The 24,851-nt window shown below is 46.9% G+C and overlaps 5 protein-coding genes across 5 annotated transcripts; 3 read left to right on the forward strand and 2 right to left on the reverse strand.

The window, feature by feature from the left end:
• Window positions 1–13: 13 nt before the first annotated feature.
• GL218_07549 (putative beta-galactosidase E) lies at window positions 14–5,841 on the forward strand (the record flags this gene model as incomplete). The annotated part of the gene is made up of 6 exons (XM_033584311.1): window positions 14–73; window positions 213–1,046; window positions 2,751–3,390; window positions 3,445–3,480; window positions 3,535–3,767; window positions 3,823–5,841. The coding sequence occupies 6 exons, from the start codon at window positions 14–16 to the stop codon at window positions 5,839–5,841; spliced, it is 3,822 nt and encodes a 1,273-aa protein (XP_033432631.1).
• Window positions 5,842–13,463: 7,622 nt separating this feature from the next.
• Window positions 13,464–15,085, forward strand: GL218_07550 (uncharacterized protein; the record flags this gene model as incomplete). Its single annotated transcript, XM_033584312.1, has 3 exons — window positions 13,464–13,575; window positions 13,629–13,813; window positions 13,865–15,085. 3 exons carry the CDS (start codon window positions 13,464–13,466, stop codon window positions 15,083–15,085), a joined length of 1,518 nt encoding a protein of 505 aa, XP_033432383.1.
• A 4,242-nt stretch (window positions 15,086–19,327) lies between these two features.
• Window positions 19,328–21,218, reverse strand: GL218_07551 (putative methylcrotonoyl-CoA carboxylase beta chain, mitochondrial; the record flags this gene model as incomplete). The annotated part of the gene is made up of 3 exons (XM_033584313.1): window positions 19,328–19,450; window positions 19,554–20,589; window positions 20,656–21,218. The coding sequence occupies 3 exons, from the start codon at window positions 21,216–21,218 to the stop codon at window positions 19,328–19,330; spliced, it is 1,722 nt and encodes a 573-aa protein (XP_033432382.1).
• A 324-nt stretch (window positions 21,219–21,542) lies between these two features.
• GL218_07552 (Isovaleryl-CoA dehydrogenase, mitochondrial) lies at window positions 21,543–22,893 on the forward strand (the record flags this gene model as incomplete). The annotated part of the gene is made up of 2 exons (XM_033584314.1): window positions 21,543–22,741; window positions 22,797–22,893. The coding sequence occupies 2 exons, from the start codon at window positions 21,543–21,545 to the stop codon at window positions 22,891–22,893; spliced, it is 1,296 nt and encodes a 431-aa protein (XP_033432381.1).
• Window positions 22,894–24,488: 1,595 nt separating this feature from the next.
• Window positions 24,489–24,830, reverse strand: GL218_07553 (Vegetative incompatibility protein HET-E-1; the record flags this gene model as incomplete). Its single annotated transcript, XM_033584315.1, has 1 exon — window positions 24,489–24,830. The coding sequence occupies one exon, from the start codon at window positions 24,828–24,830 to the stop codon at window positions 24,489–24,491; it is 342 nt and encodes a 113-aa protein (XP_033432380.1).
• Window positions 24,831–24,851: the final 21 nt, after the last annotated feature.

Consider the following 24,851-nt stretch of genomic DNA (forward strand, 5'->3'; position numbering starts at 1 on the left):
TTCGGGATACGGCATGACTCCAAAGAAACCTCTGCTATTGGATGGCCGAACGGGAGAAGGCGGCGGCCAGATTGTAAGGATAGCTTGTGGTCTCTCGGCAGTACTATCACGACCTATCCGCATTAACCATGTGAGAGGAAATCGTCCAGGGCAACGAGAAGGTGCTTAGTGCTTACTTTAAGTCGCCTCGAGAATACATCTTGTCTAATTAGTTGGGTACAGGCTTGAAGGCACAGCACGTAGCGGCCATCCTATGGCTTGCGGAAGCTACGGGAGCTGAAGTCGATGGGTTGGAGGTTGGCAGCCGATTTCTAGAGTTTAGGCCATTGCAACCTCCCACCACTCTTCAGGGGCGCAAATTCGAGATCGTCGCCGGAAGCAGTGCCTCAAGTACTCTGCTTATCTTTCAGGCAATCTTCCCTTTCCTCTTATTTGCAGGGAATAACGCCGGGGAGCCTATCGAGCTCGAGATTCACGGTGGGACAAATGTGTCCTTTTCACTGTCATATGAGTATTTTGATCAAGTCTTGTTGCCTACTTTGAAGGATCGTTTTGGTATCACTATTGAGAGACAGTTAAAGAAGCGATCCTGGGCAACAGGCCCTCTCAAAAGGGGGAGCATTTGGCTAAGGCTCCAGCCTCTTCCCCCTGGAAGAACCTTGAAAGTTCAAGAGCCGTGGGACAAGCCAATCACTACCGAAGACTTCAAGCTCAAGCAGATTGACGTGAGCATGCTCGTGCCACATGTTCTCCAAGAGCCACTCGAGAAGGCCCTTGCAAGTGATCTTGGCGAACTATTCCCTGATGTGGATATCAATTTTCTGTTGTTGGAAGACAGCGGGCATGATGCTCGTATGTACACTTTGCTAGTAGCTCACTCTTATACTGGTCTCCGTTGGGGCCGTGATTATCTACATGATAAATCTCGGAAGAATAAGACGCCGGAAGCTCTGAGCATAGAAATATCGCAGAAAGTCTGTCATGATCTTTTCGAAGAGATTGCGATCCGCGGAACCGTTGACGAGTACCTACAAGATCAGTTAGTCGTATTCCAAGCACTAGCAGATGGTCGAACAAGCTTTCCTCGAGGTACTAAGCCAGCAGATGCAGAAGGCAGTAGTTCTGACGATATAAGACATCTCGAAACATCTCTCAAGGACTTAAAGTTGGACAAGAAGATGAGGAAGGATAAGACACATGAACCTTTTGGAGGCGGGTCTATGCACACTACTACAGCCAGGTGGGTAGCTAGTGAATTGATTCCCTCGGTGCAATGGTTCAATAAGGGGGTCATTGTAGATGGTGCAGGTGTGTCTTTTCCTTAACTAAGCGGCATAATATATCCTATCATAGGTAGCCAGCCTCGCCCGATTTGTTTAGAGTCATGTGACATTACCAGCCTATATAATATTATATTTGCACTATTGTCGGCAGTTGGAGATAATATATTTAAATTCGTATATGAATATTCTACTAGCGATTCCGAGAGGGTTATATCGGTCTTAAATTCCCATTTTCCGCAACTATATCAATTATTCGCTTGTTCTTTCATAATGTTATCCTTTTCCTAACTCAGTTCTACTTACCTCTTCGGTGTCAAGTCAATTTGATTTTTAATGCTACTGGCTATTTTGACTTACAACAAACGTGACGCGAAATGACAACTTCACACTACCCATTAAACTTCTTAGATGATATACCCAACGTGAATTGAAATAACACCAACGGATGAGAGCTTAAATGAAGTGAAGAATTATGACTTGTCAAATCGTATCATCTAATTCTCATTTTCCTTTAGAAAATGTTCAGTGTTGTTTTATGTTAAACTTTTATAATGTGAACCATAAAACTAAATCATAACATGTATTGAGAAGCACTTATCAATTAATGACGATTTATCGGATATTATAACGCAATTACTCTTAATGATATTGATATGACGTATAAAAATTACCTTAGCTTATAATTTATTCTTTCCTATGTACTAATTCCCACTTAACAACAACAATAAAAACATAACTATACCATTCATTTACATCTTTTTAAACAAACACCACTTTTTATGGGAAAAGCGAAGCTGTTCCTAGGTTAAATAACATTTCAAAATACCAATTAATTATACTTAAATCCCTATGGCAAATGGGTAGCTATTGGAAGTATCTTAAGTGCATGTTAAACTAAGATATGAACCGTCAATAACAGAAACGACGCTATACCAATGAATAGGCAAATGAACTTTATTTTGCCTAAACCAATAGCGATGACCATTAATATTTCGCACCAATTATCATATCCCCATAGTCTTGGGACCCGCAATCCCTTGATAGATCTGGGGGAAAGTTGGAGAAGCGGAGTTTTCAAGGATCATATCGACGCCAGGGTTCCTCACTTTCTCCACTGCTCGGGATATTTTTCACCATGAAGCTTGTCACAAGTCTGTGTTATACCGAGCTCAAAATGGATGTAACGCTCGTGCTTCAAGGCTGGTATCACTGCATCCGAGATGCTAGGATAGGCTCCTATAAACCTATGGTTATCAACTTCGACGAGCTTCAATAAGAGTCACAGAACGTTCAATACGATGTTGTTCTCGGGTCTCCTTACTATCCTATGTTGTTTATTGCCATATGGGCAAGGGTTAAACATACCATCACGCGATGTAGGCTCTGGGGTTAGGCCTAGAGGCCCCTTAGAGGGACTGGTAAGGAAAAGTGTCAAGCTCCTATCTTGCCATTGCTTAATTCGACTAGGTTACGTGGGACAAGTACTCTATGATAATTCGAGGAGAGCGGATGTTCATATTTTCAGGAGAGTTTCACCCCTGGCGCCTGCCGAGCCCAGGTTTGTGGTTAGACGTCTTTCAGAAAATTAAAGCCCTCGGTTTCAACGCGGTATCGTTTTATACCTACTGGGGTCTTGTAGAAGGCACACAGGGACGGGTACGCTTCGATGGGATATTTGCCCTCGATGAATTCTTCAAAGCTGCCGCAGAAGCAGGCATATATCTGATCGCTCGACCTGGTCCGTATATTAACGCCGAAACAGCCTTTGGAGGCTTCCCGGGTTGGACGGCGCGGATCAAGGCCCCTCTTCGGGGAAGTGACCCAGAATTCGTTAACTCAACTGAACTCTACACTGCTGCTGTTGGTAAGTTAATTGCCGATGCTCAAATTATAAATGGCGGTCCGGTTGTGATGTTGCAACCCGAGAACGAATACGATACATGGCCAGATGTGAACAATACCGATTTCCCAGCTCAGACAAACAGCGACTACATGGAACATGTCAAGCAGCAATTCAAGAAAGCCGGAAACATAGTCCCGCAAATGGTCAACGACCATCTTTATCAAGGGAATTGGGCGCCAGGTAGTGGAATGGGCGAAACAGACCGTGGGCATTATATTCAAGCTTGGTCTATAATTTATAGCTAATCATAGATTGTAGTGTACGGTATAGATGCATATCCTCTTCGATATGACTGTGAGTACCATGAATTATCTTAATGTTGTAATTTACCTTCTAACAGTACAATAGGCGCAAATCCTGACACATGGCCTAAGATTCGGTGGCCGGAGAACTGGCAGACTATGCACCAAAAATATAGCCCTAATACTCCATTCTTCGTAGCTGAATTTCAAGGGGGTTCTGGAACTGGCTTTGGGGGTGTTAATGCAGATGCATGCAACGCGCTCGTCAACCAGGAAGCAGTCCGTGTCTTGTGGAAGAATAACTACAGCTTTGCTATCAAGATCTTTAATGTATACATGGTTGGTGGCCACTTATTCCTCGGCATCATGACGTATGAAACTAAATCTCGTGTAGACGTATGGAGGAACGAACTGGGGTAACTTGGGGTATAGAGGCGGTGATAGCTCGTATGACTATGGTGCGGCCATTAAGGAGAATCGGCACATATGGCGGGAGAAATATTCAGAGGAGAAGCTGGAAGCGAATTTCTTCAAAGTGTCCCCTGCATACTTGACTGCGGTACCAGGAAATGCATCAAACGGATCCTACGTCTCGACCGATGAGATCGCCACTACAACATTATTCGGAACTGGCTCCGCCACGAACTTTTACATCATTCGACATGCTGATTGGACGTCTACAAATACGACAACTTATAAACTCATCGTGCCGACAAGCGCTGGCAACATGTCGATACCCCAACTTGGCGGGGAGCTAGTGTTGACCAGAAGGGATTCAAAGATCCATTTGACCGACTACGACGTCGGTGGAATAAACTTAATTTACTGCACCGCGGAGATATTCACATGGGCCCAGGACGGGCTGGGCAAGAGAACACTGATCCTTTATGGCGGAGTTGGGGAGACCCATGAATTCGCTATTGGTCTAACAAACTTGGCTACAATATCTGCTCAGGCGAGCTCCAACGATACCACCCTGAAGATCAAATTGTTAGACTCGAATACGCTAGTGATTCAATGGGAGGTTTCTGTAGAGAGAAAGATCCTCAGACTTGGGGACGAACTGGAGGTTCTCTTGCTATGGCGCAACGACGCGTACAACTATTGGGTCACGGAATTACCAGCAGAAGCTCCAATCGCGAATTATTCTTCTCCGTCTAAGTCCGTCGTCGTCGTAAAGGGTCCCTATCTAATCCGTACGGCAGTCCTCGACGGGGAAGTACTTCGTCTTACCGGAGATATTAACAGCACTACCGACATCGAATTAATCCACGAGCCTTCTGGTAAAGTTAAAGTGCTGTTGTTTAACAACAAAGACCTCAGCGCAAAGCACAATGGAGACAGAAAACTTGCCGCACAGTTAGGCTTCCAAGCTCCCAATGTTACTCTACCTGACTTTGCTTCCTTGGAGTGGAAATATATCGATTCCCTTCCCGAGACCCAGGCTTCCTACGAAGATTCGAAATGGGTCAAATGCGATAACCCGTCGACTAATAACCCACAGCCCCTACTTACCCCGACCTCCCTTTATGCGAGCGACTATGGCTTTCATAGCGGTTCACTTATATACCGTGGGCATTTCACGGCCAACGGAGATGAGTCCGGTTTATTCCTCAACCTAACAGGCGGCAGCGCCTTCGGCTATTCACTCTGGCTTAATGACGAGTTTGTTACGTCCTGGGATGGAGCAAGCGGTGGATCCACACATAACGACACCATCTCACTGACATCCCACTCTCTCTCGGCCGGCAAGTCCTACGTCTTCACGGTATTGGTCGACCACATGGGACAGGATGAAGAAGCGCCTGGAACGGACGCTATTAAGGCACCGATGGGAATTATCAACTTCGACTTGGACGGACACGAGAAGTCGGATGTGACGTGGAAGATAACAGGAAACCTCGGCGGCGAATCGTACTATGACCTGGCGCGGGGCCCTCGCAACGAAGGCGGCATGTTCGCCGAAAGACAAGGATACCATCAACCAGGGCCGCCGAGCGAGAATTGGCAATCCTCGAACCCCGTCACAGAAGGCATACGTTCGGCAGGTGTCGGGTTCTTCACGACAACATTTTCTCTCGATATGCCCGCAGGTTACGACGTGCCGCTAAGTTTCGTGTTCGCTAACTCTTCCGCTACCGCCGGTCGCCATCGATGCCAGCTCTTCGTCAACGGCTGGCAGTTCGGAAAGTACGTGGCTAACCTGGGGCCCCAGACAGTGTTCCCAGTGCCGGAAGGTGTGCTTAACCACAACGGCGTGAATACCGTGGCGCTCACGCTATGGTCGCTCGACGAGGCTGGTGCTAGGCTTGATAGCTTTGCGCTTGGGGCTGAGATGCCGTTGTGGTCTGGGTACAGGAAGCCGTGGCTGGCCCCCCAGCCGGCGTGGCAGAAACGCCAAGGAGCGTATTAGAGCACATGGCGTGAGTATACCTGTACTTTGTGAATGGCACTTTATTATGGGTATTAGACTTGGGTTCATCGGATGATCGACTCGGTGTGAGATATGTACAACTATAGAACATCTCGGGATGGTATTGTAAGCAAATAATAGACCACGTTGCAGCTCTCGAACCAGATGCCTTAGGATCGCCTCATCGTTGCCTCGTTGCTGCCTCGTAAGAAGTGATTTATCGTATCCATGAATAGATACCGACTTTATTCAACCCTGCTGATATGCACCTGCCTTGGTGGGACAATGCTGCCCAACGTTCAAGGGCCAAGAGCGTAAAGGAGCCATTTTTGATCGACCGTGAATTTTGGTCAAGCAGCGCCGAGCACCTTGCACAAGTGCAATTATGGTTTCGCCAACCCACTTTTCAGCTTGCTTGATCCCTCCGGGGTTTCCAATTTCGATCTTCGAAGGTACCTCACACAATGGCTACGTAGGCAAGTGGTAGGCGTTCATGGCGACTGTAAGCCCAAGACCATGTTTGACCCTAGGAAGCTTCAGGAATAGTGTATGATAACCCTGCCGAGTGCGCGTTGGCTGCTGGTCCCATCCGCACAGACGACATGTAGACAAAAACAAGGCAGGTAAATATTTGGTAGCGGGTCGATATGTGAGCCCACCACTTTCAAGCTCTAAAGCTCGGGCCGGTGCCATAATATTTCAATCCATCTCGGGGAGCCCTACGACCGGAACATATATCAAAGGGGTTGACCCGAGAACTTGGCTCATCTAACAAGGCACCCTAGATCTCCGGTAAGGATAAACAAGGTAACGTTGTGCATTCCTAATCATTGCTTAAACATAGAGTCAGTAACTACCTACCTATCATACGAGTATGATATGTAAGTTTTCCTTTGAATGTTTCATTCGAAACCTTGGCTATTCAGAGCAATGTCCTAAACTTAGAATGTTTACATATTAGCATAACCTCTACCTCGTACTCGGCTGGGAATGTGTGATATTGTATGTAATCTTGTATGTAGTTACTTATAATCACTTATCATATTCAGCTCCCCGTTGTACAACTGCGGAAATTTTTTAAGATTTCTCACACCGATCTTTCCTTCGATATGCATCTATATTACTCGTATTTCATCGGGTTTAAATGTATAAAATCTTACCGACTCACGTAAACTTGAAGTCGCACTATGCGGGCCGGTGGCTTAAATATAAGGGGATGGCCCGTAGTAAATTCTCTTACAGCTTGATGAACCCCCCTGGTGATGTTCTTTTTATCAACTCGGAAAGACCGATATTTGCTTTTATAAAACTGGTCCTCGGATTTGTCTACGCCCAAGTGTCCGAGTTTTGCTCGTACTATTGTATGGATCTTAATTGATATATCAAATCAAGAAAATTTGCCGGGTCCTCGCTAATCACGTTTATAAGTATATGCTTAATGATCTCCAGAGTGGCAGCTTTCCGTGTTTGTGCGGTTATCATAGCTCGGGCCAACTATAGGTAGTGGTTTAATCCATTGGGCCTCTTTAGATAGGTAGTCTGTGCCATCGTTGTTTAAAGGTTAAAATTACGTTACAACTTTATGTTTGTTCACAATGCTCATCAGATATCGAATGATCGTGTGTAATCCGGTTGTCTCGTTTAATTAAAGCTTCCTTTACGCTGGGCTGGACTCAAGGGTCATGGATATCCTGGGATTGGTACCTAACGAGGGCCGTGCTACGCTACTTCACGCTCTCGGTACTTCGATGATCAATGTCGTGCGGTATGGCGAGTTTAGCTCAACTTAGGAAAGGTACCGGCTTGTTCGAATTAAGTTCAATAGAGGTTTTAATATGATGATCGATGGATAGGTGGTAATTCAGCAACAAGTGACAATACGCGTGTGATTGTCTCTTCATTCAGCTAGCCATTTAAGCTTAAAACGAAACATTTACCCCAGAGATTCTTGGGCAAGACTCCAAGGGATCCAGTTGAGGTATTAGATTACTGGTTAACGGTATTAAAAATAAGGATACTTGAAAACTAACGATATTTTGACGGAACAGGCAATATCCCCTATTGGGTCAATAAGAGTCGAGTTGGTTCATACATGCTGCCAAAATTCGCTGCAAGGTACCTCTTAGACTTCGTAAGGCTAACTATGCTTTATAATCAAAGTTAAGTACCCCATTCTTACTTAGCAATATTACATAGTCATGTTCGATGTCGGGGCTAGACGAGCATTTGCTTGTCTAATCTTGGGTTGCCGCGTCATGTATTTTGGAATTATCAGGTACTTACGAGGTCGATATTTGAGAGGTGGCTTGATAATACGTTATTTCGAAAAGAAAAAGTAGGAATTTAATCACTTAATATTTTTACCTGTTACAAAAACTACAAGTGGCTTATAGTTCGAACGCAATGTTCAATCTACCTTACATAACTTATATAGTTGAAAAAACTGGATAACTTAATTGTATATTTGCGTATCGCTACCGTAAAATGCCTCGTCTTATATGGTGAAACAAGAGTTTAATAATATATAGTTAAGAAGTACTTAATCCATATGAATTTCTTTTCCTTTCCTCTTTTTTATATTTTATCTGTTCATTTAATTCTTCCAATACCATGTGCGTATTAATAAAGCATTACTAACTCTGTGCCACGGTACGTAACGCCGCGTGATAACATCTTAATAGTATTATTGTCCAACCAGAGTAAATCATTCAAGTAATGAACCCGGGCAAGCTCTCGGGTTCAGACTAGAGGGAACACAAGAAGTCTTCCCGAAGGATACCTCTCCGAGCCATGCGCTGTTCTTAATGGATAGAAGACGAACTGAACGCCACACGGTACCCAGGGGGAAGTAAGAATGGCGGAACCTATCAACCCGCACCGATCCCGCTTTCGCTAAATGGCTTGTAAAGATGACCACGTCGTGATACCTACGGCTGACTAAGCGGGGATATATTACATACCCAGCTATTAAGCCCTTTCAGGGGAATATTTGCGAGAGGCATTTTGCTTCCAACGCCCCCCTTTTTTATAGTGATTAAAAACTCCAATTATAGGAACCTGTTATACTTTTCTAATCAATCTTTAGGTAGGCAATAATATAGTGGGATATTATAGGAATCAACTTGTACGCTGACTATAAAAGAAAAGTAGGAAATAGTGTCAGTGATAACCCTCTAAGCGTCATTGCTTATTTCGTAATACTCTTCCTGCTAAGGAGGCATTAGAGGACATAGATGTCCGTGTTGGTATTAGTTTGCGGTCAATGATAAGGGTACAAATGATATATTCGACATTGTAACCCTCCCGCAGCAGCTGGGTGCAGATGACTGCCTTTTCGTGTGTAACGGCCGAATGTAACCGTAACAGCAATCAGCCTCGTCTGGGCCACAAGTCGAATCACCGGAATCCCAGCCACTTAAACAAGGCTGTCTACGCCGTATATTTTTCTAAGCTGGGGAACGTAATAATACCGAGGTGCCACTAACACCAGGGTTACAGTAGCACCCTCTAGGGGAGGATGATAAGACATGCTATAACTAGCCCGACCGCTGCGGCGCTTCCGAAAGGATTCGTGTGATAAGTTACGAAAGCGATATTCTGACCGACGTCCCGCTCACCGGTGAATTAAATGTGTGTGTGAATTTAGAAGAGATTGGCCTGACTGAGCGGAACACGCACGCACACGTACCTGCAGGTCGACCGAGAAGCCAAACACATGTACGGCAATTAATGGCGCGAAAAATAATCAGGGGATTGCCACTACTGACGCAGCTCAGCTTATGTGCACTGAAGATAATACTGAATAATTCGCGCCTTTTGATAGTGAGTTATCTGAACTTGAACGACGGCTATGACGTAATATTCCCGTGCGCGAAGAAATGAAAACCATATGAGAAAGGGATGAATATTAGATTAAGCTCATAACCGAATAATATTATGTTATCCCCGAGAGCCTCGTAGCCGGGCTCCGACTCGGTTGGGCCAATCGGGACAACGAGAATGACGACTTCCTAAACAGGAAGCCTCCAGAACGATTCTCGGTCTAGAGAACTAGAGAACTGAAAAACTGAGAAAATGATAGATAGATACCTACGTGAACTTGAAATACCTATACAAGTTAAATATACTAAAGAGATAGGCGCCAAGGAACGTTTCAATACTGCTCATAACAGACCCCGCCATGTGGTTAGCTGGCGTCAGAGAGATAATCTATACGGGGTCTGGCCTCTTTGGTCGTTCAGCATACTTTAAACCCGAAAGACTTCTATTCGGGGTCTTAAAGCTGCGAAAGAATTCCTTAGGTTTTCGCGAGGGCTCGGCTCTTTTGAAGAAGGCAAAAGGTAAAGCAGTCCGGTGTGAGCACTTGCGCGCGTAGTGCACATGGCTTTTATTGAAAATGTGGAGTTGCTGTATATGGTAGTTGTTATCTTTTTAGGCCCTTTCTCGTCAAGCGAGCCCTGGAGCGTGCTGTATGTAGATCGGTGAAGCACTTGTTGCAGAAAAGGGCGGGGAATAGAGACTTATTAACTTTCAGCCGGATGCGACCCCTCTATGCCTCTATGAGGGATTCTTAATTCGACCCTAGGCATCAAATTGCGTCAGGTTCCTCATGACACTAAGGCATATGGACCCCATTGTCGCTAGCCTTCCTATCTGTGAGGAGGTCACGGGAGGGGATTGCTGTGGTAATGCTTGCGCTTTGCATTCTAGCCAATAGTTGGTGTCTGGGTATAAGAAAAGCGCTGTAGGTAAGCAGGTCACACGACCTTCAACATCCCCCGCAGGAGAGCAGATCTTTAAAGCCGGAGATGAGGAAAAAATCTGCAAAGGGAAATGAAAGGTTTCGATGGCGCAATGGGAATAGAAAATACTTAACTGCCCGTAGACAGAAAACGGCAGCTGGCCTAGGAAGGGCCTAGGGAGGGGGCCAAATAAACATACCTAACATTCCTAGGTACCTAGGTCGGTAAGCTGCTCTGATCTCACAGCGCTTCTAACGGGGAGTTTCCGTATGGCCAAAACCTAGCGCATCGAATTTGACACTTTTCAGTATTCCTCACAAAGCATGGCGTAGCCGTCCAGTGGACCAGCGACCGCAGTAGCACCATCCACCGCTCCCAAAAATCGGTAGGTTATTAAATTTAAGATAGCGGTGTGCGAAGAGTGCTGGAAGTAGGCGGCATATCAAGTGCGATGTTCGTAGAGCCCGTGTTGATCCACCGGAGTCTGACTGGACTTTCTTAAGGAATGCTGCGCATTTGGTAGGAATACTGCGCTCCTAATAGTGTCGAAATGGATAATTTGTACCGTAAAACGAGTCGGATGATGATTAAGTGCCGAGTAATAGCTGGGCACAAAGCGACCGTGGATCTTGCGAGTCAGTGACGACATCTAAGTCAAGTGACAAGGGATGGCTATGATCGGTGATGCTCCCTGGGAAGGAGTTTGACTGTATGTCCTATTTTCGCTGTTGCATCGTTATTCTCCGCTGGGATGAGTACTCCGTCAAATTCAGATATTGAATGCGGAAAAGGATCTGTCTCCGTTGGGTTAGAGATGAGAAGCTCGATAGAAGCCCCCCTGACTAGATAGCGTACTCTGAGCATTCTAGAACCCCGGGCAATTCTAGTAATAGAAGCTAGATTCGCCGAAGACGTGGGGGGAGACAAATCGACGCCAAAACCCTTGCTAGATACCTAGACTACGCACAGGGAATTCGAACTCCTTTCCATTTGAGAGCAATATGTATTCGAGGCATTTGAACGAGTTGGCAGCCGCACGGGGTACATAGATGTAACCAGTAGAAGGGATACTTCCCTCTGGATGATGCTGGTCGCACTCACGATCGACCCAAGCAAGCTCATGAGTGGATGCATACCTCTCTATTATATTGTTATCTTTAGAGGTCCCATGAGCTCTTCGTAGACTAATGAGATTTACCCATATCTAAGTGCGTACGATCCGGGTCCGCGATCCGGTCCACCACTCATGTTATTGCTGGTGGTGGTTAGTCTTTAAGGCCAAGGAGTAATAAGGTGGACGATTAAAAAAAAAAACCATGTTATAAGTCATATCCGAGTTCCTGGGGCAATCCGAGACGACTAAATTCCTTGGATAGAAGTTAGGCTAACCTGCGGCGCCATAGACTTTATGAAACTAGGTTAACTTAGGTTAGGTTAGGTAGGTAAATATGAAGCCGTTTGTGTATTTATTTCAAGATAACATTGAAATATTGAGCTTGCGTCATGGACACCTATCTGGCAATCCCCCTTTCAATCTTTGGACCATTGAAAGATGAGGCTTCAGAGGATTCATGAGGAAGTATGTAGGATAGACGGAGATAGAATCGAGTCCAGATGACAACAGCGAAAGAAAGCCGAAGATACTAGACCTCTAGACTTCATAAACTCTGCTAGGGTCCTTGATCTTTAGCGGGTCGTATCCACCGTAGACCCCTAAAGCGTTAGTGCTTGCTTTCTACCGAAGCCGCCAAAAATTTACGTTACTGCACCTATTACAGGTCATACCTGCATGTCTAAGCAGCCCAAGGAGCCTGGGGTTAATAATATATACCGACCCAAGGTGGAAGGCGCTTCGCGGCTCCAGACAGAGGGAAATAGCAAGAATAGGTCAATGTAGCACCGCAACGGGTACCTTCATGTCCCATTACCATCCCTTGAGAGGCAGGTACGTTAATACAGGTACTCACGCTCATACTTACTTCCTTAGGTACATGTACCTGATCTTTTGCTCAATTTTCCCATCAAAGCTTGTGAAAATTACGCCCTTTCTCCTACACTTCATACATATTTTCTTCCAAATACATACACAGTCTTCTAGATGCCAACAAGGTAGTTCACCATGGTCTGACTACTTCTATCCTGAATAACTACTGATAATAACTACGCTTCATTCTTTTGCCTTTTGAGCTATTGACTTATTCTCCAAAATTCGACTATCTATCCCCCTTAGTTCCGAGCTCAAGTCTCTTCAAAGCGCATTGTCGTCGGCGGAACTGCTCTGTCTGTTTGCGTATTTACTCACCAACTTAGCTACCCTACAGTTATATCCTAGTTTTGAGGATAGTTTCTGCCGTCCTTACTTTATTTTTTACGCCCATAAGTTAGTTTTGCAACTGCATAGGACGTCCGGGACAGTCCCGTATCCAATTGCTCTCAGAGTTATTGACGTGTTACCGCAGACGGGCAAACAGATGACCAGTTCCCGGCTACTCTTTTTCGTGTCTCAGCATTCCGCTTGGGTTCCAGCGTGTTTGCTGGCTATCGGACCCCTTCGACGGGTCCAGAATACCGTTGTTGTTCTAGGCTACTCGATGCATTAGAGTGAGACCACTTGTGTGGAGCAGTACCCATCCTCGGACAAGCTGAATTCTCAGCGTGGACTAGCTTAGCGAGTATTGGACGGCAAGTTCCACGGCGGCTCCAAGCTGATGAGGCGATCAAATCAGCCTTACCTGCTCAAGTTTTTGACATCTCAACTATGAATCGCAGAGTCCAAAGGACTACGGAGTGCATAATCTTTAATACCTGTCGCTACCGGAAGCTCGCAGTAGAGCTGAGCTTCCTGGTTGACGATACCCGATTTGGCTGTATTTGGTCAAGATGGCGGACATGATTTTGCCGAAGGGCATTGTGTTCAATAGAAACGATATTTACGAGGAGATAGCAAAGTACGAGATTGTTCCACTAAGCCAGATACTCGCGGCTTGTCATGGTCAAGATATTTCCTAACCATACTTCGTGTAATTAATACTAATTGAACCACAGTCTTTACCACAACATCTCGAGAACTTATCGATCCTACTGCGAGGCGGCTCGAAAACTTCTGGACTCGCGTCTTAGGCGGTGACCGGCGCTATCTTTCAGGAAAAGTGATCGCACGACTTTTTAAAAGTATCTCTGAGGAGGAAAGTTTTGTTAAATTACGGGGTCCGGCGAATCGATACGAGCCAGTAAGTTTTGTGGCGTTGAAGAACGACCTATACTAACGACGAGTCCAAAAGCCTTCACCTGACTCGAAAGCCGACCCACCTGCAAAAGCCCAAGCCAAGCCTGAGACACCTAGACAAGGGTCTTCTGAGTCGGTGCTGAAAGGCAAGGCCGAGGCTATCAATACTGCACCATCATCCGCGGTGAAACGGCCACATCCCATCTTGAAGAAACCTAGGGGGCCTTCGAATTCCGGGCCGCGACCCACAGCTCGGTTTGTATCGCCACCGGGATCTGATGGCGAGGGCAATGATAGCAAAGATAGTGAGCCTGCTTCATCTGGGAGCACAGCGGTGAATCATAGTGGTGATTCTAAACGTTCCACTAGTTCAACAGCCAAGGAGGAAAGGAGGAAAGCGACCCATACCACACCAAAGAAGAAGACAACTGGGTTTGTAGCTTCTACTGCTTCCAGAAGAAGACCTGCTATGCCTCGGCGGATTAGTTCTCAGTCTTCTACTGCCGTGAGTAGAGCCGAGACTGAGTCTAAAGAAGGAAGTTCTTCGCTTGGTTCGAGACAGTCCGGATCACAAGGCTCCGCTACGACAATTCCGGAAAAGCCAAGCAAGGAAATATCTTCGGCGGGGACAGAGGGAAATGAACAGCTAAGCAAAAAGGCAGCAGGAAAACGACCGGTCATTTTCTCACCCGATAAACCCAGTGCTTCGAAACTAGGTAGCTCGCAGACAGGTAGTACCAACAGTCAACGATTGATAGTCCAAGAGGGGCGTGTTGACGCGATAAAGTCGAACCTTGCGACAGACAACGCGAATAGTACAGTGATAGACGATGCTAGTCCTATGAAGACGAGTCGACGTGGGTCTGGTCATAGGCGGAGCGATACACAAGAGCGGCCGCGTCCGGATATCTCCCCTTTCATGGCTCGATCGAGATCAGACATAGGCTCTATACGACGTAGCTCACAGGATTTAGTTAGCGGCCTTCCGCCTCAAAGTTTAATATCATCGAGTACGACAATAGTATCGAACACGACAGCGCAAGGAACGATTATAGAGTTTGACGAGAACCCACCACTCGATGAGATTGTCGCGAGTACAATGCAAGAACATGAGGAAGATGCCGAAACCAGTTCCCGAAGGTCTGGTAGCTCCGTGCTCGATTCGCGATTTACTCCTACCCAACCAAATCCAACACCGACCGTACCGCTCGGTCGGTCTAAAAGTCAACTTGCCCTGCTCCTCGAGCGTCAGGGTGACAAGAAACCTCGTCGGTAATAGTTTTTATTGGTACAAAATTCCAACATTACGTAGCCATGATCATTGGTTTAACAGGTACTATACAGCAATTATAACGGGCTTAAAAGGTTGTTAAGCGTGTGTATATTTACGGCAAAAACATGTTTCTCTAGAGGATATTAAAAGGGGAAAGGGAACCTCAGAAGCATTGGCATTTACATACAATGCATCGCATCGGCGTTATCTTTTATCATGCAAATCAGCGTTGGGGAGGCGTTTTGTTTTTGGCGGCCACAATCGTGTGAGCCGTTATGCGGAAGTGTACATGTACATGTCAGTGGAATTCATGTTCATATTCAGGCTATTTGGTTGGAAAGATGTGCACATGTGAGCTCGTTTGATATTGAGCCCGCGTTGCCGACGTATGGCTTAAGACTCCAGATAGCTATGTTGTCGTGTGCGGCGTCAGCGGGCTGTTGAGATTATCTGCAGACAAACCCGATTGATAAAAGGAGTTGAGCGCATATTTCTTTTGGGGTAACCCGTCTCTTCTTCTCCACCGTCCTTATCGACACCTAAAATGCTAGTACCTACTGGCAGGTTGGCCAAAGGCTTAAAGGCTAACCTGTACACTATTAATCTGGCATGATTCTCGAGTACTATTAAGTGGTCTAGAGCCCCTACTGTGGACGAGTAGGCTCTTTTGGTCAGAAGGTTAAGCTGGACTAATGGATCCCAATAAATCCTAGATCATACATTTCACATGGTGGTATTAACATCTGCATACCTAGTAGGTACATTTGGTACCTAGACTTAGGTATATGCACAGCATTTTGCTAGCAGAGCGAGCTGCAAGGGCAAATGCCGTCGCAAACCGAAACTCGAATCAAAAGGCAGAAGTATATAGAAAAGGAACATGGCCTTACAAGGATACGGTTATTTGACCTGCCGCGTCTAGAAATCTTCCTTTCTCCCATCGCGGCGGGCTCCGTCTTCCAAGCCGCCTCACCTAGGTAGGTAGTAGGTAGCAGGCAAGGCATCCATACCGAAGAAAGGATTATTTTCACCGATATCTCCCCAATTAACCCGAGCAACCCGGTAACCCGATTTACGTGGCCCAAAGACTAGAGAGGCAAGGAAAGCAGACGATGTGCAGTTTGAATAGCGGGTTTTGCTACAGGAACTTATTGTTGTAATTGATTACATACCTAATCCCTAATCCCTAGTTCCTAATCTACGGACATGTGGCCTCGTTGTGTGCCCGGTTGCATCCCGAAACTACGGGACCATAATACGCAGAGACACGAGCCAACCACCAACGGACTAAGTTTGGTGGTTGTGATCGCAATCTATGTATTTAGTCAAGGGTCGGGACACGTTACTACATAGGTACATATAGGTCATAGCCCGCGGCGTTGGTGTAGTTTAGGAGAGGTGCCAAGTCCTTCCAGAACCGAAAGAATGCCACCCCACGTTTCTGCGGTCCCTCGATCCCTGCGGGTACCCGAAAGCGTTCACCGGAACTAGAACAGGGCTTTTGGTTTTGTCCGGTCGAAAGACCCTGGCGCAAAACGAACCTACCCCAGCCCGGAGCCGCGCAACGTGATGTCAACGGCCCCTGTCCAGTCGAGTCCAACTCTTGACGACAGCTACCTACCCACTTGCGGAGTAGATGGATAGATGGATGGATGGGTGTATGGGGATTGTTGTATACATAGTATTGTAGACTTACGTGTATAAACTGGAGCCGTGGTGCTATTAATAATAATAATAATGATAATGATAATAATATTTTATTTTAAATCAGATGTATAAAGGCTTAGTTGGGTGATGACGAAGACGTGGATAGATGTTGGTAATGGGAATAAGCGGATAATATTTTATGTTTGGTGCCCGGGTTACGAATAACGGATATCTTATGTACCTCCTACGGTACGTCGTATGCTACCTAACCTAGGTACTAACACATAGAACAGCTACGCCCTACACTTAGGTACACTATCACTAGGCGCGCGTACGTGCTATATTGCACGCCGAGGTCTCCTGGCTTGGGTACCTAAGGTAACTACTCGGCTACTAGCCAACGGTAAGGTCCGGGCATGCCGAGATATATCTTCTACTTGCTTTAGGTACCTTTTTACGTGATGTTTCATCGTCGTCGTTTCGAAAAAATTCCACATCAAGTCATCACATGAGGTAGTTAGTACATAATAATTGTGGTTTCTTTTTTTTTTTTTTTTTTTGGAAACTTCTTTATCCGCCTTATTGCCTATTTTCGGGCCTCCGTCGGCGACAGGACCAGGTTTTGTTGGTGCGAATTGCAAAATCCATCTTTTTTTTTATAACTAAGGTAAGTGGTGAGCAAATACGTACGGCGTAGGTGGGATCGATGACATAAGGCGACTACGGGATCGCCATTCCCGCGGCGGGCCGGGTTGGTGGCGTATGGACATATAGGTCTTTAGAACTTTTTTTTTCTTTTCCTTTTTTATATGTATTACAATTCTCGTTTGTTACTCTCAAGCCTCACTTCATCCACCCTTTTCTTTTCTTTTTTTTCGGTCTTCTTACCTTTATAAGAAAAGCCTCTTTCATATATGGTACGATGTAATTTTTAAAAAATATACTTACATATATAATCTAAAGTTTGACGAGATGTAGATCCCGTCGCGCTGTGGTTCCGAGGTTGTGGGGGCCAATAAGGCGGAATCCTACCATCTTACAAGATCCAGGCACCTTAGATGCCGGCATGCGATTCGTCGAAGAATCCATGGTAGAGTCGTATAGGAGGATCGCTGATTCAGGAACATCACCCGACGATTTTCTTTTTTTTTTGTTCGTAAGGTTAGCTTGGCTTAACTTAGCTTTTGCTTATGTGTTAACTATGTTATGTGTTATACTCTTACTAACCTACGTACCTAAAAGACGTTAGGGAAATATGTACAGACAGCTAAGATGCGGACCTATCAACTAACTCTCCCCAGCAGGATCGTCCGCCATGTCGGCCCAGGTACGGCGCCTTCGTTCGGATTTTGCGCCCGCCACTTTGTCAGCTTACACCGCATACCGCTACACGTAGCGTATGTATGTAGATGCCGACAAGCGCAAACGTTTGCCGTGTGGGAGATCCCGCGTCGTGTCATGTTATATGTGAGATCCGTAAAGGGGGAAATTGATATATGACATGGCTTGCCTCGGACAACGAATGTACCCAATGTATATCCCTTGCGGAATTCGGCCTGGGAGTACCGACTTCATGTACATACAATATATCCCTTCCAGCCCGTTGCTGCGGGAGGGGCCGCATTAACCCCACGTCATTCACATTCCGTGTAACGACCCCGTACTATATATGCGTACCTTATATATGCACATATATACTATATAATATATTATATGTAGGTCATATGGTATGGTGGTCTCTACATTACATAGGTACATGAAAAGCATCTGCTGGCCTTGTCTACACCGACCTACGTATATGTAAGGAGCCGGGAGAGCGCCGACGAAAATCATGTTCATATTAATAGCAAGTTGGGGAGCACGCGCAATATCCCCGCGCCTCTTAGAAGAGGACAAGAATAAAAGAAAAAAGATCATCCTACTTCGAATCCTTCAGCTTGGTTCCCGATGGTCCCGGGCAGGCAAGCAAGCAAGGGATGGGACGGGTTAGTTTGCCTCCCGTAGAGTAGCACTTTCGACGGCTACGCACATACGCGGCATCGTATATCTACATCCAAGTATGAGAGGCGTCAAACATCTCGTATTCTATGGAATACCTAAACGTGCCTACTCAACGTGCCCACTCTTGGGTTATGGATGGAGCCGAGGGCAGGGACGCTTGAGACAAGTGTGCTGATGCGGGTTTTCTAGAGGATTCGATGAAGAAGCATTTATCGGCCCATAAAACACACAAGCAGCAACACTAATGATGCGGAATCGTGAACTTTGAATTTACCTAACTACCTAGATATGAACCTAACGAGACTCATTGGTTTGTATTTCGATCCCTATCCGTTTCATTGCAGGGACGGACCCTGATGAGCAGAACCCTAATGATCCCGAAAGACACGACAATTGGGCAAAGTCCTCATCCAGGGGTGGAGGCGGTCAAGTTTCCAGAACCCTTTTTTTCTCTCTTCAAACCCCGTTCACCGCCTTGAACTTTGCTGGTTCGCTATCTATGGTCTATCATAGGTAAGAAACCCGCAGATCGTATCGTGTGTCATTGTCATCCCTACCTTTGAACAGCGCCTAAATTCAGCTCGTCGGGTGTGTTCGTTACATCCGGAAAACCCCAAATCTGGTATCACCGGGCTGGACATCGTTCCTACCCGACAGCGCGGCTCTCAACCCCAATCCAAGATAGCGCCGCGTGTGTTGCGGCGGAATAACACCATCGTCCTGCGTAGTAGAATCGTGTTAGTAGGTAGATACGTAAGTGATGACGATATAGGCAGTTTATAGGATTGGTGCGTGACCCTTCACGGATTCCACAATTACTCACCCATAACCTCGCCGAGGAATACACAGCATCACTCTCACGCTCGATCCGGTCCCTCAACTCCGGATCTGACTTCTGGCCCACCGTTTCCATGACATTGGCAAGCTGCTCTCCGCCCATAACCCCAATTCGTGCGTTAGGCCACATCCACAGGAACCGCGGACTGTACGCACGCCCACACATGCCGTAGTTTCCAGCGCCGTAGCTCCCTCCTACGACGACTGTAAACTTAGGAACATCAGCGCACGCGACCGCCGTTACTAACTTAGCGCCGTGCTTAGCGATCCCGTCTCGTTCCGCCTGCGCGCCAACCATAAAACCGCTGATGTTCTGCAGGAAGACTAGCGGAATACCGCGTTGCGCACATAGCTCGATAAAGTGGGCGCCCTTCTGCGCCGATGTCCCGAATAAGATCCCGTTGTTAGCCACGATACCGACACGGTGTCCGTAAATGCTTGCGAAGCCCGTGACTAGGGTGGTACCGTAGTCGCGCTTGAACTCGGCAAAATGCGAGCCGTCAACGATTCGGGCAATAACTTCATGGATGGGTAACGGTTTCCGTAGGTTCGTCGACGCTATGCCGAGAAGTTCTGAAGCTGGATATAAGGGTTCGGAATAGCTTGTTCGAGGCGGCGCGGCTTTGTGGGGCCAGTTCAGGTTGCTGATACATCTCCTAGCAAGCACAATGGCATGTGCATCGTCTACGGCTAAATAGTCCGACACGCCGGATACGGAGGTGTGCATAGCGCCACCACCAAGTTCTTCGGCTGATACTTCTTCACCCGTCGCGGCCTTAACGAGAGGCGGTCCGGCTAGAAAGATGTGACCTTGTCCTTCTACGATGATGTTCTCGTCACTCATAGCAGGGACGTAGGCACCACCTGCTGTACATAGACCCATAACCACAGAGACCTGAGGAATTCCTTGAGAGCTCATCCTCGCCTGGTTGTAGAAGATACGACCAAAATGTTCCTTATCCGGAAAGACATCTGACTGATGAGGCAGGTTTGCACCGCCGGAATCTACCAGATATATGCAACTATTTCATTATTAGACTAAATAGACTAGATCTTACTAGATTATCATTAATAAAAGCTTCACTTACGGTAATTTATTTTCCTGGGCTACGGCCTGAGCTCTTAGATGCTTCTTCACAGTGATTGGGTAATAAGTACCGCCCTTTACTGTGCTGTCGTTCGCAACAATTACACATGTTACGTCCTCTACGACACCAATCCCAGTAATGATGCCTCCAGCGGGTACGTCTGCCTCTGGGTAGAGCTCATGACCAGCCAGGGGCGACAATTCCATGAATGTCGTCCCAGGATCTACCAAGGCCGTAACTCGATCCCGTGGTAACATCTTCTTCCTCGCTATATGCTTATCCCTTGCTTTCGCGGGGCCGCCCTGCTGTGCCGAGCGCGTCAGCTGCTCTAGGTGGGCCATGGCTTCGTTCATAAGCTGCTCATTCTCCCTAAACTCGTCCGAGGTTGAGTCTACATTGCTCTGTATTACAGAAATAGCGTTCGCTTGATACGGGGCCGTATAAGATGCGATTGCTCGGGAAGACAGACGAACATGAGGGGCTCGGCGGGGGTATCGTGCACATTGTCGGGTCAATTGGCGTGAGAAGCCTAGAAGATCCCTCGAACATCTCGGTATAGACATTTTGGCCAAGGTGTGCGTTCTACTACATGCTGCTACGAACAGGCGTTACGTAGAAAAGAAACTACATAGGTAAGTTGACGAGGAATGTTGAAAGACGGGAGAGCTGAGGGAAAGCTGAGGGAGCTGACGTCGGGAAGCAAGGGAAGCTTTGAGGCGGATACCGCTTATAGCCGCTATGCCGAGGTTTACCGTCACTGGTTTACATCTTGAGGGAAGGAATAAGCCGAGGGTTATCAGCAATCCATGATACTTTCTTCCTTTCTGTATCTTCTAAATTACATAACTACCTCTTTATATATAAACAATTGTTTAGCTATATATAAGATGAAGGCATTCAGAACTTTACGTCGCCCAGCGCAGCACTCATTAACACTAACTACTAAATCACCCCTCCCATTATCGCTATCGCCATCACAACTACGGCGATATGCATCCTCAAAGCACCCGCAAGGCTTCATAGCACCTACTACCGCCGACCTAGCTGAGCTCCGCGAGCGAGTGCAGGAGTTTACGCGGCGAGAGATCACAGAAGAAGTTGCTGCGCGTACGGACAAGAGCAATGCCTTTCCGGCAGATATGTGGCCGAAGCTAGGTGAAGCCGGCTTTCTGGGGATGACGGCAGACGAGGATGTCGGTGGTCTAGCCTTGGGGTACCAAGCCCATTGTATCGTCATGGAGGAGATATCCCGCGCCAGTGGCAGTATTGGTCTTAGCTATGCTGCCCACTCTCAGCTCTGCGTCAACCAACTGCAGCTCAACGGATCCCCTGACCAGAAGTCCCGGTACCTGCCAGGCCTGATCGCGGGGACGAAAGTCGGTGCTTTGGCCATGTCAGAGTCGGGTGCAGGCAGCGATGTCGTTAGCATGCGAACTTCGGCGAAGAAAGTTGACGGAGGATTCCTGCTCAACGGGACTAAGATGTGGATCACGAACGGCCCGGACGCCGACATTGTGGTTGTGTATGCCAAGACTGAGCCCGACAAGGGATCCAAGGGTATCACAGCTTTCATCGTGGAAGCTATCTCCGATGGGTTCAGCTGTGCGCGGAAGCTCGACAAGATGGGTATGCGAGGGAGCAATACGGGAGAACTGGTCTTCGAAAACGTGTTTGTACCGGCGGAGAACGTATTAGGCCAAATCAACAGAGGGGTGCGTGTTCTAATGGAGGGGCTAGACCTCGAGCGCCTTGTGCTTAGTGCGGGACCTCTTGGTATCATGCAAGCAGCTCTTGACGTCGCGCTGCCATTCACACACCAGCGGAAGCAGTTCGGCGCACCGATCGCGCACAATCAGTTTGTGCAGGGGAAACTAGCCGACATGTACACGAAGCTACAGGCGTCAAGGGCATATACCTATGCTACCGCTAAGTCTGTCGACGAGGAGGGGGAGATCAGAACTCAGGACTGCGCGGGCGCCATCCTATACGCAGCTGAGCGGGCTACAGAATCTTCGCTGGATTGCATACAATTACTCGGCGGTATGGGCTACGTGGAAGAAATGCCGGCGTCGAGATTATTAAGAGAGTAAGTTCACCACATATCTACGTCCTTCTCGTTATGTCGCTAACCATTCTACTAGCGCCAAGTTATACGAGATAGGGGCAGGAACATCAGAGATACGCCGCATGGTTATCGGCAGGGCATTCAATAAGGAATATGCTCGTCTTGGAGCATAACATAACTAGTTAATATAAGCGATGCAATTTAGGTACGTTCGGCGTGTAGTAGACTCCTATTCTACTCGCTGCGCCCGGATTAGGAAATGTAAACGGTTGCCCGCCGCCTCCCCATCGTTAGTATAAGGGTTTTCGCGTTCCAGGATGAACTCGGCTACAGAGAGTCCACGTGCATTCAACACGCTTCTGTCCATGGTTTTCCTTACTCTAGCTATCTCGCCATACATCTCCCAGCAATTTCCTCGATGCGTTGAAGGATTGGACGGATCTAACATACCCTGGAGTATTATACCGGCCTGTGAATGAGACAACTGAGATAAGTCAAATGACAAAGACTCACTTGAGTCAACGCCGAAGTGTATGTATTCGTTATTCCAGATGAGTAAAATATTGAATCGCTGCGACCCATTTTCAGATTCCACGGCGAAATTTACAAAGTAAGGGTATTCTAGTGATTGTCGGGATCCAAATCCAAACTTGATACATCTGTAGATTGGAGACCACGCTATCTCTCCTGTTGGAGATGCTGCACCTATCGTGGCATCGTCTAACGGTTTCTGTAATCCAGAAAAGGATACCGTCTTAATTTGGAATCGAATAGAAGAATCGTATACTGATACTGTTGATAATGGTGCAAGTCTTTTCGCAATGGGGATGTTTTGTAGATGAATACCCCCGGAACCAAAACGATTCTGTTCCCAGGAAAGGAGCTTTTTGTTGATATATATCTGATCCGTGACGTTCTGTTCATTAGGCCCCCGTAAATTGCATCGTCCAAGCGTCGGTGTTGCCAATCTGGCATATCTGTTCATCAACTGGGAATGGCGCTGTGTAATTTGTGGTGTTCTGATTAGCACTATCGACACCTGGCCTACACAAATATTTGACTCCCAATATGTAGCATTAATCCTAGCATCGTAGACAGAAGCTAGCCTAGAATATAAATGAGAATGTTCGTTATAGTGTCGCCCTGTGAGCTCAAGGTCAATCTGAAGCCCTCTGTTGGTCATTGCGGACGGAGAACCTGTGTCGTAAAGATTCCCAGTGATATTTCCGGAATCTGCGAAATCATTAGGGGATTTTGCGAATACGCTTTCAAGCGACCATGCTCTAGGGCTGAATCTTGGAACGGTCCAGCACAAAAGCGAGTGGTCATCCGTCTCCTTAAGGATCTCTTCCTGCAGCCTGAAGAAAGCCTTAGGGCCTTCGCCGTAGAGGAGCGGTATATTAATCTCAAAAATTCCCAGCAGAGAATACGCTATATCTTCAACGCGAGTGCTCAATCTGTGAGCCGCCCAAGACATTTTTTGCGCGACACTATATTGTGATAGGGGGGACTTGGGTGTAGATATAAGAGACTCTGGAATCCCCGTGACGTGCGTGAGGGCATCTCGAATCCATTGTTCAGGACGCCTGCCTATCTCCGCCCACCCACGACCATAGAAAATAATATTCGACGGTGCAATCAACTCTTGCAACGTCCAGGCTCTGGTAAACCATCTAGAGGCAAGTGGTCCATCACCGGCTTGATTGAGAAGGGAGGTATATGGAAACTGAATGTGTAAGTATCAGTCGAGCTATTAGACTTCGTTGGTTCATACATTATCGTCCACATCTATAAGATAAGCATAGCACACAGCGCACTCTTCGTACCACTGATACATTGAGTTGATAGCTTCGCTGAGTTCGGCACTGCTTGTCTTATCGATGCAGCATGTGTCCACCCAAGCCCATTTACAGCCGTGTTGTTTCGCCTGCTTGCAAGTGAGAACGATTTTCTCGTAGCCTTGTTTGGAGGGGCCACGCCCTGCCTGCAAATCCTGCAAGCTTACCTCCTCTTCGGCCCAGGTGTGTGAAAGAATAGCATATTGGTACTTCGGGATATTGCCGCCCATAAACTCGTGCAGCTCGAGCGTATCAACGTCTAGCAAGCGCATTGCGACGATGTAGCGTAGTTG

This window comes from Daldinia childiae (genome assembly GCF_008694065.1).
Source record: "Daldinia childiae strain JS-1345 chromosome Unknown Scaffold9, whole genome shotgun sequence".
Classification (NCBI taxonomy): domain Eukaryota; kingdom Fungi; phylum Ascomycota; class Sordariomycetes; order Xylariales; family Hypoxylaceae; genus Daldinia; species Daldinia childiae.